This window comes from Taudactylus pleione, unplaced genomic scaffold (genome assembly GCF_031769625.1).
Source record: "Taudactylus pleione unplaced genomic scaffold, aTauple2 ptg001378l, whole genome shotgun sequence".
Lineage (NCBI taxonomy): Eukaryota > Metazoa > Chordata > Amphibia > Anura > Myobatrachidae > Taudactylus > Taudactylus pleione.
The window spans coordinates 45,644-62,420 of record NW_028285778.1 but is presented as its reverse complement, the minus strand read 5'-3'; the positions used below and the strand labels follow the sequence as shown (position 1 = coordinate 62,420).

Genomic DNA, 16,777 nt, shown 5'->3' with positions numbered 1-16,777 from the left:
TGTGTCTGGGTGATGACTGGAGAGGTGACTGCTGGGAATGGGACATTATACAGTAACACCAGGGGATGTGTCTGGGTGATGACTGGAGAGGTGACTGCTGGGAATGGGACATTATACAGTAACATCAGGGGATGTATCTGGGTGATGATTGGAGAGGTGACTGCTGGGAATGGGGCATTGTACAGTAACACCAGGGGATGTGTCTGGGTGAGGACTGGAGAGGTGACTGCTGGGAATGGGACAGTATACAGTAACACCAGGGGATGTGTCTGGGTGATGACTGGAGAGGTGACTGCTGGGAATGGGACATTATACAGTAACACCAGGGGATGTGTCTGGGTGAGGACTGGAGAGGTGACTGCTGGGAATGGGACATTATACAGTAACCCCAGAGGATGTGTCTGGGTGATGACTGGAGAGGTGACTGCTGGGAATGGGACATTATACAGTAACATCAGGGGATGTATCTGGGTGATGATTGGAGAGGTGACTGCTGGGAATGGGACATTATACAGTAACACCAGGGGATGTGTCTGGGTGATGACTATCATTGTGTGTGTCAGGTTCCTATAAGGTGTCAGGATGTCACTGTCTATGTCTCCATGCAGGAGGGGGAGTATATAGAGGAACACAGGGCTTTGTGCAAGGACGTAATGATGGAGAATCACCGGCCCCTCACATCACTGGGTAAGAAAAGACTGTCATTTATTATACAGGGGAGAGCAGGTATGGGAGCCCCCTATATATACACATCACCTGATAATCACATATATACAATGTACTCAGTCACTGTGTGTCTCCTACAGATGGACCCAGTAACAGAAATACCCCAGAGAGATGTCCCCGTCCTCATTATTCCCAGGATTGTACAGAGGAGAATCACAGGACCCCACAGAAAAATCAGGTAGATGGGATTTATGATCTAAACAATGGGATGTAGTCAGCATCCTGGTGTGCGGGATGCCGACTGTCTAAATATCGGCATCGAAATCCCGACAACAGTATCCCGACCACCGGCATCCCGAAGGTAAGTATCGGCAGTTAGGGGAGGGTTAGGCACTAAGGGAGGAGGGTCTGGTTTAGGATGCGGGAGGGGGAAGTTAGATTTAGGCACCGAGTAGGGAGGATTGGGATACTTACTTTAAGGGATTCGGGATTCTCACTGTCAAGATGCCGCTGTCTGTATTCTGACCAGTGGTGGCATCCCGACCGCCGGGTACCCATGCCCAACACCAATATACCAAAGTGACTTTCTCTGTGTGATCTATAGAGAAGCTGTGAGTGTCTTATACACTGATATTATACTGTGTAATTTCAAGTAGTAACATCAGACATTATGCAATTTTTATTATTTAATTAGGGTGAAGATCTGACTAATATTAAGATAAATTATATAGAAGAAAAAGAGACATATGTGACTGATATGAAGGCAGAAGATATAGAGGGAGAAGAAGAGACGTATGTGACTGATATAAAGGCAGACGATATAGAGGGAGAAGAAGAGACGTATGTGACTGATATAAAGGCAGACTATATAGAGGGAGAAGAAGAGACGTATATGAGGGGTGATCAGCAGTGTAAGGAGGAGGAAATCCCTACAGATATCAGCACAGGTGAGTAATAAACACATTACAGAAAAGAGTCATATATTCTCCTTGTTCAGTCACTACAACACGTTCTTATTATACATCCTCCTCTGTCCTACAGACTAATGAGAGAAATTTATCTAACAAGTGGGGGAGTCAGGATCCATCAGCCCCTATTATACTCCTGCTCTCCTCACATCATGTCACTGTGTGTTACCAGCCCAGAGATCTGACCAGTCTCCTCCTCACACTCTCTGGTGTATGTCATACATCAGGAGCCATCAGCCCCTATTATACTCCTGCTCTCCTCCTCACATCATGTCACTGTGTGTTACTTGCCCAAATATACTCTATATTAGACAATGCAAATGTCACACAAACTCGACCTTCTTACACACACACAGAGCTATAACCACACTCCCGTCATATCACAATGGCTTCCTCCAGTCTCTGTGCTTGGATGATCTGTACTTTTGCGTTTTATCTGCTGACCTGTCTCTGTATCCTGCTCTGTCCTTCTCCCTACTTCCTCATTCTGCTTTTGCACATCTGTACCCTGCGCCATTCCCCTACCCTGTCCTGCTGCCTCCCCCGCTCTGTGCCCTGCACCATTCCCCTACCCTGTCCTGCTGCCTCCCCTGCTCTGTGCCCTGCACCATTCCCCTATCCTGTGCTGCTGCCTCCTCCGCTCTGTGCCCTGCACCATTCCCCTACCCTGTCCTGCTGCCTCCCCTGCTCTGTGCCCTGCACCATTCCCCTACCCTATGCTGCTGCCTCCTCCGCTCTGTGCCCTGCACCATTCCCCTACTCTGTCCTGCTGCCTCCCCCGCTCTGTACCGCCATAATTCTGTGTTGCTCTGTCCTATCACTCTCCTTCCCTCTCTGCGGTTATTGCTACTTCAGGGTCCATAGGGTATCCACAGGATACCTTGGGGTATAGGTGACCACAGAGTTAATTTTCAGCCTCCCAGGATGCACTGGGGTCCCTCTCCTATACCCCGCCTCCTAGCCAGGGCAAGCCAGTTTTGTAGGTGCCCGGCCAGAAGTCGGATCACCATAACAGAGGGGGGCTGTAATGGCCCCTGAAAATTTCTTCAAGGCAGCTGTGGCTGTACAAGATGAGCTGTAGAGCATGGACAGTCAGTACTGATGTCCATGCTGTCGCTCCTACACCCCGCCGGTCCAGAACGCCGGTACTGATCCGGGGATGCTGGTAGGTATCTGAGGTCACAGCTAGCGGTGACCCCGGATAACCTGGACTGTGGCCGGATTCAAGGGGGGCAGGTAAGCGGCGGGGTCCCACGGAGGGTTCCTGCCAATAACACAGTCTTGTCTCCAGGCAGGGGGCTTCCTGGGGACAGGCATGCACGTGGAGCCAGGTACTGATCCTGCGCTTCCACTAGACCACCAGGGACAGCGGGCTGCGGCGTTGAGGATACACTCCAGGGGTTAATAGTATGCCAGGGGAGTGCGCCTTCCCTGTCTGACAGCCGACGGCTCCCCCACTGCACAGTGCCTCTCCACAGCGGTTTGGCAGGCAGTGTTCAGCGTTCCTCCCCGGGATCGCCTCCTCTCTGCACCTCGGCGGCCATTTTATTCAGATGTGCAAGCGCTGCTGGACGCTGAAGCTGGTGGCTGTGTGGTCCGGGTGCCCCCGCATACCTCTCTTTCGAGCTAAGGTCAGAGTATGCAGCACTGTTTCCTACCAGGCTCTGTGTCTGTGTAGTTGATTACAGTGTTAGTAGTGCAGGGAGTTATTTCTGCATTGTATGTGACTTACTGCTAGCGCTGTCTGCCTGTACTTTCACTCTGTCAGCCATTTTACTATCCCTGTCCTTTCTCTGCTACAAGCCCTTGCGGTCCGGTGCTGCAGGGTAGTTATTGTCTCACTATAAAAGCATTTATTTGTGGGGGGTCACATACCCTCCGTTGCACTCATCATGTCTGAGAGTGAACGTGATTTTTCCCTACTGCTAAAGTGTACCACATGTAATGTACCAATAGTGGAGGGTGCTGTAACCACTTAGGGTTTATGCAGGGCATGTTTTCTGATATCACGCCCGATTACTGTCACTGCGCCTGTGCAGGAACCACCCTGGGCTTGTTTTGCTAAGGCACTTACAACCCTTGTGGGTCAGCTGGCCACACCCCCTGCGTTGCCCCAAATGGGGTTATCACAGCAGTCGGTAGTGTCCTCACCTATACAGCTCGCCCCCCCAAGCCTCGCAGGAGCCTGCGTGGGTGAGTTCACTGTCCAATAGGGTGCAGCACCTAACGGACGTGTTACAGGGGGAGTCATCATTGTGGCCTGCTAAGCGGCCTGTAGTGTCTCAGAATGTTCTGCATGATGAGGATGACATGACATCTGATGACTTTTACATTTTTGACCTTTCAGACCAGGAGCCCCTTCGTACTAAGTAGGCGGTCTAAGTCTGCCTAAAATATATATACCAGGCATTATACGGGCAGTCCGTGTGGTCTTGGTTGTTGAAGATGACGATCCCCCCATGGCCAAAACTAAATATGCCTTCTTTAAGGGTATTAAAGGTTATGCCACTGTATTCCTCGATCTGGTCAGTTGGTGGATCATTTAGAGGAGGCGTGGAGAAATCCGGGTAGCAGATTCCAGCCTCAGAAACGTTTGGCGGTTGCATACTTCTTTGAGGATAATTATTTTTTCCAAGTGGGAAACTCCTCCACAGGTGGATTCTCATGTGACACGCCTAGTGAGGAGTGCTACATTACCCATGCCCTCCGTGTCCTCCTTAAAGGATGCCACGGATTGTATGGTTGAAATATGCCTAAAATCCATTTATTCCCTTGCTGGAGGGGCGTCCAGACCGGCTATGGCCATGTGCTTGGTAGCCAGAGCCATGGAGCGCTGGGCTGATAGCTTGGAATTGTCTCTGGACTCTGACTCGTCGACTGAACAAGCAGAGTTGGTGGGCAATCTCAGAGACTCAGCCATGTATATTAATGCGGCAGCCCTGGACATAGGTCTCCTCGCTTCCAGAGTCTCGGCAGCCATGGCAGCTTGCAGCACCCTATGGTTGTGCTTTTGGAAAGCGGATGCAAATTCCAAAAAGGGTTTGGAATGCTTGCCCTTTAATGGACAGGTCCTTTGACCCTGATCTGGACAAAATTGTGGCTACTCTGGCAGCAGCTAAGTCTGCTTGTCTGCCATCGGCTACGGTCCCATCAGTGTCTGGTGCTTCGTCCTTTCGGCCCTATAGGGCCCAGGGTAAGTCCAAAGTGCAGTCCTTTTTTAGGCAGTCAGCAACCAGGAAATCTGCCAAGCCAAAGAAGCAGGCTTGGAGTACAAGACATCCTACTCCCAAGTTTGACGATAAGCCTTCAGCCTGGTTGGACGGGCCTCCCCTTGGGGGACCCCAAAGTGGGAGGCCGGCATCTTCAGTTCGCCCAGTTCTGGTATCTGACTACCGTGGACACTTGGGTCAGAGAAGTGGTCTCTCGGGGGTACGCCCTTTCCTTTTCGGCAAAGGTTGTTTCACTACAGGCCTTCCATCAGATCAGGTCAAGGCCCTGGAACCCCAGAAAATGCTGCACTCTATGCTGCAGGCTGGAGTTATAGTGCCTGTTCTGTTATCCCAGCAGGGAACGGGATATTACTCGAATCTCTTTCTGGTACAGAAACCCAATGGGTCTTACCGGCCCATCCTCAGCCTCAAGTCCCTAAACAAGTCTTTGAGGGTTCCTCTGTTCTGGATGCAGACCCTCTGTTCCATTATATTGGCAATGGAACCTGGGGATTTCATGGTGTCCATGGACATTCAGGATGCCTACCTGCATGTCCCTATTGTTTTGGCGCACCAGCAATTCCTCAGGTTTGCGGTGCTAAACCGCCATTTTCAGTTTCAAGCACTGCCCTTTGGTCTGGCCACTGCGCCTCGAGTATTTACCAAAGTCATGGCGGTCATGGCAGCCCACCTGCGGATGCAGGGGGTCCGCCTGTTGCCCTATCTGCATGACCTCCTGTTGTTAGCAGGGTCTCCAGAAATCCTTCAGCACCATCTGCAACTGACAATATCTGTGCGGCAGAATCATGGCTGGCTGATAAACGGGAAGAAGTCCTCCTTGGTTCCCTCACAGAGGATGCTCCATCTCGGAGCCCTGTTGGACTCCCAATACCAGAGGATCTTTGTGACAGAAGACTAGATATCTGCATTACAGGCAAGGATACGCAGTTGCCTCCGCAGTCTGTGCACTCAGCAATGAGGTTACTGGGCTCCATGGTGTCGATGTTCGACATGGTGGAATATGCCCAGTTCCACTCCAGACCTCTGCAGAGGTTGATCCTCTCCAGATGGAATGGGTTGCCCAATCGGATAAAGACACAGACAATTGTGCTTTCCCCGGAGGAACGTCTGTCCCTAGCCTGGTGACTGCAGACTGCTCACCTGAACAGGGGCCGTCCCTTTTGGATTGCGGACTGGGTCCTTCTGATGACGGACGCCAGTCTCTGAGACTGGAGAGCAGTGACGGGTCCACACTACTTTCAGGGAAGGTGGACGCCAACAGAATCTGCACTTCTAATAAACATCTTGGAACTAAGGGCAGTATTCAAGGCTCTCCAATAAGCAAGACATGTCATCCACGGAAAACCCGTGCAGGTGCAGTCAGACAACGCCACCACAGTGGCTTGCATAAATCGCCAAGGAGGAATCTGCAGTCAGGCGGCCCTGACAGAGGTGTCCCGCATGCTAGCATGGGCGGAATGCAATCTCCCTGCCATCTTGGCAGTGCTCATAAAAGGAGTCTTTCAACTGGGAAGCAGACTTTCCCAGCTGTCAAGACATGCATCCAGGAGAGTGGTCTCTCCACCAGGAGGTGTTTCAGCTACTGGTGAACAAGTGGGGCCTTCCAGAGATAGACCTCATGGTCTTCCGACACAACTAGTTTCCTGTGTACGGGTCAAGAACAAGAGACACAGAGGCACTTCTGGTGGTAGACACTCTGCCAGACCGGTGGACCTTACAGTTTGCATACCTCCGTTCTCCCTTCTTCCTCACGTGATTCACAAATTCAAGCAAGAAGGCGGCACGCTCCTGCTGATAGCTCCAGCGTGTCCCAGACGGCACTGGTACTCAGACTTCCGGAGTCTATCCATAGACGCTCCGATGCTGTTGCCTCTACGTCCGGACCTGTTATCTCAAGGTCCTTGCCATCACCCGGACCTGGGTCGTCTGTCTTTGACGGCGTGGCTGTTGAGACTGCCCTCTTGAGGTCCAGGGTTTTTCCAGCTCTGTAGTTAACACCATGCTCAGAGCTCGGAAGCCGGCTTCTGCAAGAATTTACCACCGAGTGTGGCATACTTTCTTTGAATGGTGTCGCCCTAGAGGCTATGATCCTCAGGTTTTTAGGATATCCAGGGTTTTGGCTTTCCTACAGGCGGGCTTAGATCACGGTCTTCGCCTTGCTTCCCTGAAGGTGCAGGTTTCTGCCCTCTCAGTGTGGTTTCAGCGTAGGGTTGCTACACTTCCTTATGTCCGCACCTTTATGCAAGGTGTACTTTGCATACACCCTCCCTTTGTTCCACCTGTGGCTCCTTGGACTCTGACTGTTGTCCTGAGGGCTCTTCAAGGACCGCCATTTGAACCACTGGGCTCAGTGGATTTAAAATGGCTTACAGCTAAAACTGTGTTTCTTCTGGCCATTGCTTCGGCCAGAAGGGTGTCAGATTTGGGGGCTCTCTCATGTCGCCCTCCCTTTCTGATTTTCGCACTCGCCCTGGGTTCCTACCTAAGGTGGTATCTAGTTTCCACATCAATGAGGAAATCATAGTACCGGCCTTTAATTCCCCAGACCTCTCTGCTGGTGAGTCCTCCTTGGATGTGATACAGGCTTTACGGATTTATGTTGACCGTACCAGTTCATTTAGGAAATCAGACTCTCTGTTTCTCCTCTATAGTTTCCATAAGAAGGGTTGGCCTGCCACTAAGCAATCTTTGGCAGGATGGATTCGCATGGCGATTTCAGAGGCATACATTCATGAAGGCTTTTCTGTACCATCCTCTGTTAGAGCTCATTCTACTCTGTCTGTGGGTCCTTCATGGGCAACTCACCATGGTGACTCTGCTGTTCAGCTTTGCAAGGCAGCCACGTGGTCTTCTGTCCATACCTTTTATGAGGTATTATGCTTTTTATACCTTTGCCTCTCAGGATGCTCCCTTCGGACGGCGGATTCTCCTTCCAGCACAGGAGCATCCCCGCCCTTAAAGGACACTGCTTTGGGATATCCCCAAGGTATCCTGTGGAAACCCTATGGACCCTCCAGTAGAAAATAAGAGAGATGGTAAGAACTTACCCTTGTTATCTCTATTTCTACGAAGTCCATAGGCTTCCACAGGACTCCCGCCCTGTCGCACCTGTACTGCAGATGGGCTTTGCTCTGGTCACCGGTTTTTCCGTCTCCTTTTGGTGAGAATGTAATTCTTGATTGTTTCAGACTTTCTTCTCCTCCTTCTCCGGCCTATGGCTTTTGTCACATAACCTGGCTTGCCCTGGCTAGGGGGTGGGGTATAGGAGATGGACCCCAGTGCACCATGGGAGGCTGAAAATTAACTCTGTGGTGCCCGATGTCTGACGTCATCGCCTATACCCCAAGGTATCCTGTGGAACCCTATGGACTTCGTAGAAATAGAGATAACAAGGGTAAGTTCTTACCATATCTCTTATTATACAGTGACTCATTACCCTAATTTAGTAGCATGACTTTGGTGGGGCTACTCTCCCTGAGGATGACCAGAGGACCATATAGAGCTGCTTTTGCTACATATATATCCACCTGGAGAACTTTGTGTAGCGTGGAATCAGCAGTTGTTGGTAGTCTACAAGTTTCCCATGTTTATGTGTGAGGGCGGTCTAGATGGATATTGTGGTGAACCACTGTCACTGGCTAATGAGGCTTCCTGCTCTGTGATGATGGCTAGGGAACGTTACCCAGCAAAGTCTGTATTTGGGTGAGATATGTGCCATCTTCATGTTTGAAATATGCTGTTAATGTGATTGTGACTTTATAAGCAAATATTTTATCTGTTCATTTAGAGTCTTATTTGTACAGCCATGGCCAAAAGTTGAGAATGACACCAGTATTGGTTTTGGCAAAGTTTGCTGCTTCAATGTTTTTGGCCCTTATTGTCAGATGTTATTATGGTATTGTTAGAAACTGATTGTAGTCTGGTCAGAAATAGTGCCAGTCTTGAGGGTGGATTTTGCACGGACTAATTGTGGCCACGAGGCTTACGGAGGTGGTACAGGTTTTTTGGGCTTTGGGAGGCAGCCTTGGGGCTGGCGAGCTTTGGCTCATTGTGGCCAGAGGCGCGGAGGTGAGATGCAGCCTTTGGGCTGTTGGAGCAGCCTAGAGGCCTGGTTGTGGCCTTTATAGGTGTTATAATAATGGTGTTTAGCAGCCTTTGGGCTGTGGGAGTAACCTTGAGGGCTGATTGTGACCTGGGGCCCAGGACCGTTGCAGCCTTTGGGCTGATTAGACTCAGGTGAGGTATGCAACAAGAACGCAAAGCTGCTACCAGTGCCGCCGGGATGACACTGGCGACTGTGTGCTAGATTGCGCACCTGGAACGCAGAGTAGCTACCGGTGCCGCCGGGATGGTACTGGCACCGAATGGTGACAGATGCTTCTGGGGTAGGAAGCGCTCCGTCCTGCCCAGATGGTACAAGCAGCACGCGTGGACGAGATGTAAGTGTGCCGCCTGGATGGAATAAACGGCACACATGAAATACAGGTAGACTGACTCAGGAGCTCGACTGACACGCAGGAGACTGGGAACCAGAAGTACGAAAAACTCTATCACCGGCATTGAGTGAAGGTCTGGCTGGAATTTACAGAAACAGGGCCCAACCAGAGCAGGTATCCATAATGACAGATTATTGAGCACCTGGGCTGTGTTCAGACAGAAGAATCAATCAATGTGCACACATAGACAGGCAGTAATTAATGCCGTGCCTCAGGCTGGAAACTGCAGAGCCTAACAGGTATACTGAAGTAAAATGACAAGCATTGTGAGTGATCCCACTCCCTTGACTGAGAAGCAAACCCACACATGAATAGTCTCAGGATGCTTTGCTGTTGGCATGACACAGGACGAAGACTTTTGGAGGATGGCCTGGTGTCAAGAAGGGCAGCAAAGAAGCCACTTCTCTCCAGGAAAAACATCAGGGACAGACTAATATTCTGCAAAAAGTAAGGGATTGGACTGCTGAGGACTGGGGTAAAGTTATTTTCTTTGATGAATCCCCTTTCAGATTGTTTGAGGCATCTGGAAAAATGCTTGTCAGGAGAAGGAAAGGTGAGCCCTACCATCAGTCCTGTGGGTATGCAGTCGGGAAGCCGGCGGACCTAATCCCGACAACCGGCTTCCCGACTATCATATCATATCATGGCAAGGGTCTAAAGACAGGCGTCGATATGCCGACGCCTGTCATTAGACATACGCCGGGAGCTCGACGCCCGTCATCCCGAATGAAGGGACGCCGGACGCCGAGCGTGGATAGCCGCATTGGGGGAGGGCTAGGTTTAGGGTTCCCAGGGGGGACTTAGGGTTAGGCACCCCCCTCCCGGGAGGTTAGGTTTAGGCTAGGGGAAGGGGGGGTTAGCATTAGGCACCCCCGGGGGGACTTAGGGTTAGGCAACTCCCCGGGGGACTTGGGTTCAGGCGGTGGGGAAGGGGGGGGGGGTTAGGTTTACGCACTGGGGGAAGGTTAGGGTTAAGCACCCCTAAGGGAGGGTTAGGGGGTAGAAATAGGTTAGTATATATTTACCTTTGACGATCAGGATTTCCTCCTCTGCTGGGATGCCGCTGTCAGGATTCCAACCGCTGGGCATGGGTCCGGCAGTAAATCATACTGCTTCAGTCCAGTGTCGTGCTAACAGTAAAGCATCCTGAGACCATTCATGTGTGGGATTGCTTCTCAGCCAAGGGAGTGGGCTCACTCACATTTTTGCCTATGAACACAGCCATGAGTAAAGAATGGTACCAAAACATCCTCCAAGAGCAACTTCTCCCAACCATCCATGAACAGTTTATTGACGAACAATGCCTTTTCCAGAACAATGGAGCACCTTGCTATAAGGCAAAAGTGATAACTAAGTGGTTCAGGGAATAAAACATCAAAATTTTGGGTACTTGGCCAGGAAACTCTTCAAACATTAATCCCATTGAGAACTTGTGGTCAGTCCTCAAGAGGCGGGTGGACAAACAAAAACCCACAAATTCTGACAAACTCCAAGCATTGATTAGGCAAGAATGGGCAGCCATCAGTCAGTATGTGGCCTAGAAGTTGAGTGACAGCATGCCAGGGCGAATTGCAGAGGTCTTGAAAAAGAAGGATCAACACTGCAAATATTGACTCTTTGCATAAACTTAATGTAATTGTCAATAAAAGCCTTTGACACTTATGAAATGCTTGTAATTTTACTTCAGTAGACCATAGTAACATCTGACAGTATACCATAGTAACATCTGACAGTATACCGGTATACCATAGTAACATCTGACAGTAGACCATAGTAACATCTGACAGTATACCATAGTAACATCTGACAGTAGACCATAGTAACATCTGACAGTAGACCATAGTAACATCTGACAGTAGACCATAGTAACATCTGACAGTATACTATAGTAACATGACAGTATACCATAGTAACATCTGACAGTAGAACATAGTAACATGACAGTATACCATAGTAACATGACAGTATACCATAGTAACATCTGACAGTAGAACATAGTAACATGACAGTATACCATAGTAACATCTGACAGTAGACCATAGTAACATCTGACAGTATACCATAGTAACATCTGACAGTAGAACATAGTAACATGACAGTATACTATAGTAACATCTGACAGTATACCATAGTAACATCTCACAGAAAGGGCTAAAAACACTGAAGCACCAAACTTTGTGAAAACCAAAACTTGTGTCATTCTCATAACATTTGGCCACGGCTGTAGTCTGTATATTTGTAAATGTAATAATGTGGTTGTAGTTTGTACCTGCAAATTAAACAAATATACTTCTTCATAATAGTAACATAGTGGTGTAGTGGTTAGCATTGCTATCTCTCCACACTGAAGTCATGAGTTTAATTCTAACCCAAGGTGCCATCTCTGTGGAGTTTGTATGTGTTTCCTCCAACCCTTTAAAAACCATAGGCCCGTATTCAATTAGGTGCGAAAAGTCTGAATCTGCGGAAAAGTATAGCGGATGACGTCATTTCGCCAGGCGAAAACTTTCCGCCGTATTCAATTGAAACTTGTTTTTGCATTCCCGAATACGTAATGTAATAGGCGAAAAAGATTAGCCTATGAATAGCAGGCGGAAAAAAGTGCAGAATTTTTATTTTGGGGTGCAAAGGTGGGGAAACCACTCTGGGCCCTTGGGGTCAGCCCCAAAAAGGATAACTGCGTAAAAAAAAAAGTGAGACACCCCAAAAAATGACTTTGAAAATGGGTGTGAAAAAGTACAAAGTCGAGGTACAAACTTCAAAACTAGCAAAATAGTTTTTTGGGGGTCTGCAAGTGTAGGTGAGGTGAGCTTTTGATTGCAGGTGCTTGTTGAGGGTGCGTTTTTTTGTTTTTGAAAAATTCACTTTAGCGACTTTAAACCATGCTAGTACCCATTTTCATGTACCCCAAATTTGACAGGACTACTTATCTTCTCAAAAAATAAAAGTTAAATGTTATACTTCATCACTTGTGCTCAGGCGCTAATTGGAAGCAATTGTCACAAGTTAAGTGCCCCAAATTACTCCATTAGGGCTAATCGGGGACATCTATAGTGATCCCCAATGTTAGTGCATCTTTTGGGGGGTGTCAGGCTCATTTCTCCATTTTTTTACAGTACTTTTCGCATGTTTAAGTTTCGACAGGTCTCGTTTTTTCTCGTCCTTTGGAATTGAATAAGGCGAATAGTGGGGGCGCGCACGAAAAGTTTCCACAGCCAAAACACGCGTAGTCGGCGAAAAGTATTGCATGCGGAAAAAGTATTGCGAATGCGAAACTAATTGAATACGGGCCATAGTGGTAGGTTGGCTTCTGACACAAAAATTAACCCTAGTGTGTGTGTATATGTGTCTCCATGTGGTAGGGAATATAGATTGTAAGTTCCACTGGGGCATGGACTGATGTGAATGGCTAAATATTCTCCGTAAAGTGCTGCTCAGTGTGTCTGTGCTATATAAAGTGCTTCTCGGTATGTCTGTGCTATATAAAGTGCTTCTCGGTATGTCTGTACTATATAAAGTGTTGCTCAGTGTGTCTGTGCTATATAAAGTGCTTCTTGGTATGTCTGTGCTATATAAAGTGCTTCTCAGTATGTCTGTGCTATATAAAGTGCTTCTCAGTGTGTCTGTGCTATATAAAGTGCTGCTCGGTGTGTCTGTTCTATATAACGTGCTTCTCAGTGTGTCTGTGCTATATAAAGTGTTTCTCAGTATGTCTGTGCTATATAAAGTGCTTCTCAGTGTGTCTGTGCTATATAAAGTGCTTCTCAGTGTGTCTGTGCTATATAAAGTGCTGCTCGGTGTGTCTGTGCTATATAACGTGCTTCTCGGTTGTTTGTGCTATATAAAGTGCTTCTCGGTGTGTCTGTGCTGTATAACGTGCTTCTCGGTGTGTCTGTGCTATACAACGTGCTTCTCGGTGTGTCTGTGCTATACAACGTGCTTCTCGGTATGTCTGTGCTATATAACGTGCTTCTCGGTATGTCTGTGCTATACAACGTGCTTCTCGGTATGTCTGCTATATAAAGTGCTGCTCAGTGTGTCTGTGCTATATAAAGTGCTACTCAGTGTCTGCTAAATAATATGCTTCTCAGTGTATCTGTGCTATATAAAGTGTTGCTCAGTATGTCTGTGCTGTCACGGCCAGGAGGGTCTCGGCATGGTGGTCGGTGGGTATTACCTGTGAGGTCACTATGGCGGGGGGTGTCTGGTGGTGGCGCTGGTGTTTGGCGAGAGGCTTTGGCTGCGCGTGGTTCTGTGCGGGCACATTGTCACGTGGTGAGGCCTGGCGGTGTTTCTGTTCCGTTTGGCATGGGCGCCGCCATCTTGCCTTCTGACCATGTGATTCAACTGCCCAATCCTGGTGACTCATGTTTTCCCTCCAGCCAGTCATAGCACGGCACGGGGTATTTAGGAAGGTCCAGAGCCTTCCTTCATTGCCAGTGCAACGTGTATCTCAGCCTAGCTGAGAGGGAGTTCTCTGTGCTCATCTCTTGTTCCTGTGTATACGCTATCTGCCAGCCTACTTGTCCGCTCCAAATAACCCACTGGACTACCCTGCATCCTCCACTGCCTTTTCCCCTGCCTGAGTGCCTGAGCCTGCTGACACCCTACACCCTGCCTCTATTTCACTCCCAGCTGGACCCATCACCTCTGCCTGTGTTTATTTCAGTTCACTAACCTACATACCTGGACTGTTCTTATCTGCCACTATCTGGACATTCTACCATTACCCTCACTACAGTAATCAAGTGCACTTTAGTGCTAAACCTGGACTTTTGCTTTTGCCATTCCCATATCTTCTAAGCCACTCATTAAAAATTCTACCTTTTTATTTAATCTGCTTCTGTGTTTGCTCCTGTCACCACCCCGGGTCCACAACTAAACCAGAACATTACATGTGCTATATAAAGTGCCGCTCGGTATGTCTGTGCTATATAAAGTGGCGCTTGGTATGTCTGTGCTGTATAAAGTGGCGCTCGGTATGTCTGTGCTATATAAAGTGGCGCTTGGTATGTCTGTGCTGTATAAAGTGGCGCTCGGTATGTCTGTGCTGTATAAAGTGGCGCTCGGTATGTCTGTGCTGTATAAAGTGGCGCTCGGTATGTCTGTGCTGTATAAAGTGGCGCTCGGTATGTCTGTGCTGTATAAAGTGCCGCTCGGTATATCTGTGCTATATAAAGTGCCGCTCGGTGTGTCTGTGCTATATAAAGTGCCGCTCGGTGTGTCTGCGCTATATAAAGTGCCTCTCGGTGTGTCTGCGCTATATAAAGTGCTTCTCAGTGTGTCTGTGCTATATAACGTGCTGCTCAGTGTGTCTGTGCTATATAAAGTGCCTCTCAGTGTGTCTGTGCTATATAAAGTGCCACTCAGTGTGTCTGTGCTATATAAAGTGCCGCTCAGTGTGTCTGTGCTATATAAAGTGCCACTCAGTGTGTCTGTGCTATATAAAGTGCTTCTCAGTGTCTCTGTGCTATATAAAGAACTGTGAGTAATAATACAGTTATTGTATTTCCAGCAGATGGACGCACAAGCAGGAATGACTTGGAGGGAGATCTCATCTTGTCTACAGATATTAAAATAGAAGATGACATCACACAGAAATTTCCAGGAGATAATCCTGTTATGCTAAATATACATCCAGTACCTCACAGTGCAGCTATATCATGTTATCTCTCTAATTGTAACCAATGTTCTTCTGATACCTCCGCTTTTGTTACACATAGTGCAGCTCATACACCTGATAAAATATTTCCTTGTTCAGAGTGTGGGAAATGTTTTACACACAAATCACATCTTGTTACACATCAGAGAAGTCACACAGGGGAGAAACCATTTTCATGTTCTGAGTGTGGGAAATGCTTTAAGGAGAAATCACATTGTGTTAGACATCAGAGATATCACACAGGTGAGAAACCATTTCCATGTTCTGAGTGTGGGAAATGTTTTACACAGAAATCAGATCTCATTAGACATGAGAAAATTCACACAGGTGAGAGGCCATTTCCATGCTCTGAGTGTGGGAAATGTTTTACACGGAAATCGCACCTTGGTAGACATCAGCTGTCGCACAGGAGAAAAGCATTTCTATGAGCTGTAATAAAAAACAAGATTATGGCAACACTTCGGTCACACAGTATTTTAACATCTTCATTTTTTTTTCCGCAGATAATTGGGATGTGTGTCATTGATATAAAAAGAGGAGGGATGTGCAGCGCTTGGGAAATCTAAACAACAATAAATAATTCATATAGGGCTTGATAAAGATGCAATAAAATTGTATAGGTTCAATATGAAGACTCTCAGGGGTGGTGACAGATTTCATCTGTACCTTCAGGAGGAAATCTGGATGTTCTAACTGAATTCCCTCCACCCAAATGATTTAATCAATCGAACTGAACGCTATCACCTGATATTTCTGTGGTCTTTCAGATAGAAGAACCCCCTCACCTGCTCCTGTATGACTTCACTTATGTGTGTCACGGTCAGAGCTGTTTTTTATCTGGTGAGTCGCGGTCTCTGCCTGTACGGGTGCTTTGGCGCGGTCCTACCGGTGGGGATGCTGGTGTCTGGAGGTTGGCGTGAGGTGTGCATGGATGGGCACTGCTGGGTGCCGCCATCTTGGTTTTGGACATGTGACATAAATGGGCCAATTAGGTCAGAGCATCTGGTGTGAACTCTCAGCAACCAATCATGCACCTTCCCATGGTACTTAAGGGTTGTCAGCACACCCTCTAGTTGCCAGTGCAACGTATACACGGCATAGCTGTGTGAGAGTTCTCTGTGCTCCTTAGCTCCTGTTATTGCAGTTCCAGCTGTGACTCGTTTCCTGATCTGTCTCCACCTCAGGCTGTTCCCGAATACCCGCATCTACCCTGCCATACCCCGATACTTACCTCACTGTTGTGACTTTGTCAGCTCTCCGGACTCAGAGCCCACTCCAGTATACAGACTTCTGTTCCTCAGTTACTCCTCCATTGGACTCTCTGCTTCTCTCCCTGTCATTGATTCTCAGCCTCACTATTTGGACTTTGCTCTTCTGCCAGGACATGTTTTCTGCCTCACATCACTCGGACTTGTTTATTTACTGCCAGTTACTTGTTTACTACCATTTCATGAATATTAATAATCCAATTAAACCTGCTGCATTTCAGTACTGCAAACCCGTTCCTGTATGTACTCCTGCATCCACCCCGGGTTCACAAAATAATCCAGACCTGACAGTGTGATTTTTTTTACCTCTTTATTTATGTGTGTGTGTGTGTGTGTATATATATATATCTCTGTGTGTGTGTATATAAAATATATAGTAAAAATGATGACATAGTTATCCACCCTGCTGACAAGGGCAGAGCGATTGTCATACAGATTGTGTCTGATTTATAGGTCTGATATCATGAATCGGCCTAATGATGGAGTT

At 47.9% G+C, this 16,777-nt stretch overlaps 1 protein-coding gene across 5 annotated transcripts; it reads left to right on the top strand.

The window, feature by feature from the left end:
* Positions 1-44: 44 nt before the first annotated feature.
* On the top strand, positions 45-16,445 carry LOC148442962 (uncharacterized). 5 transcript variants are annotated; one of them, XR_015875767.1, is made up of 6 exons: positions 403-420; positions 609-687; positions 807-904; positions 1,361-1,613; positions 14,876-15,862; positions 16,207-16,226. XR_015875767.1 is itself a non-coding variant. In XM_088463458.1 (5 exons), exons 1-5 carry the CDS (start codon positions 79-81, stop codon positions 15,448-15,450), a joined length of 1,017 nt encoding a protein of 338 aa, XP_088319584.1. In that variant the 5' UTR covers positions 45-78; the 3' UTR covers positions 15,451-16,445. The 5 variants fall into 5 exon arrangements, 4 of the variants coding, with proteins under 4 accessions (XP_088319584.1, XP_088319583.1, XP_088319585.1 ...); XM_088463458.1 differs by lacking the exon at positions 403-420 and adding an exon at positions 45-90 and having other exon boundaries at positions 14,876-16,445; XM_088463457.1 differs by lacking the exon at positions 403-420 and adding an exon at positions 253-288 and having other exon boundaries at positions 14,876-16,445.
* Positions 16,446-16,777: the final 332 nt, after the last annotated feature.

Bases quoted from the DNA above. Each gene is read 5' to 3' on its own strand.
- LOC148442962 (XM_088463458.1), top strand. The intron at 688-806 runs GTAAGAAAAGAC...TGTCTCCTACAG, and splicing joins CCGGCCCCTCACATCACTGG to ATGGACCCAGTAACAGAAAT. The intron at 1,614-14,875 runs GTGAGTAATAAA...TTGTATTTCCAG, and splicing joins CCCTACAGATATCAGCACAG to CAGATGGACGCACAAGCAGG.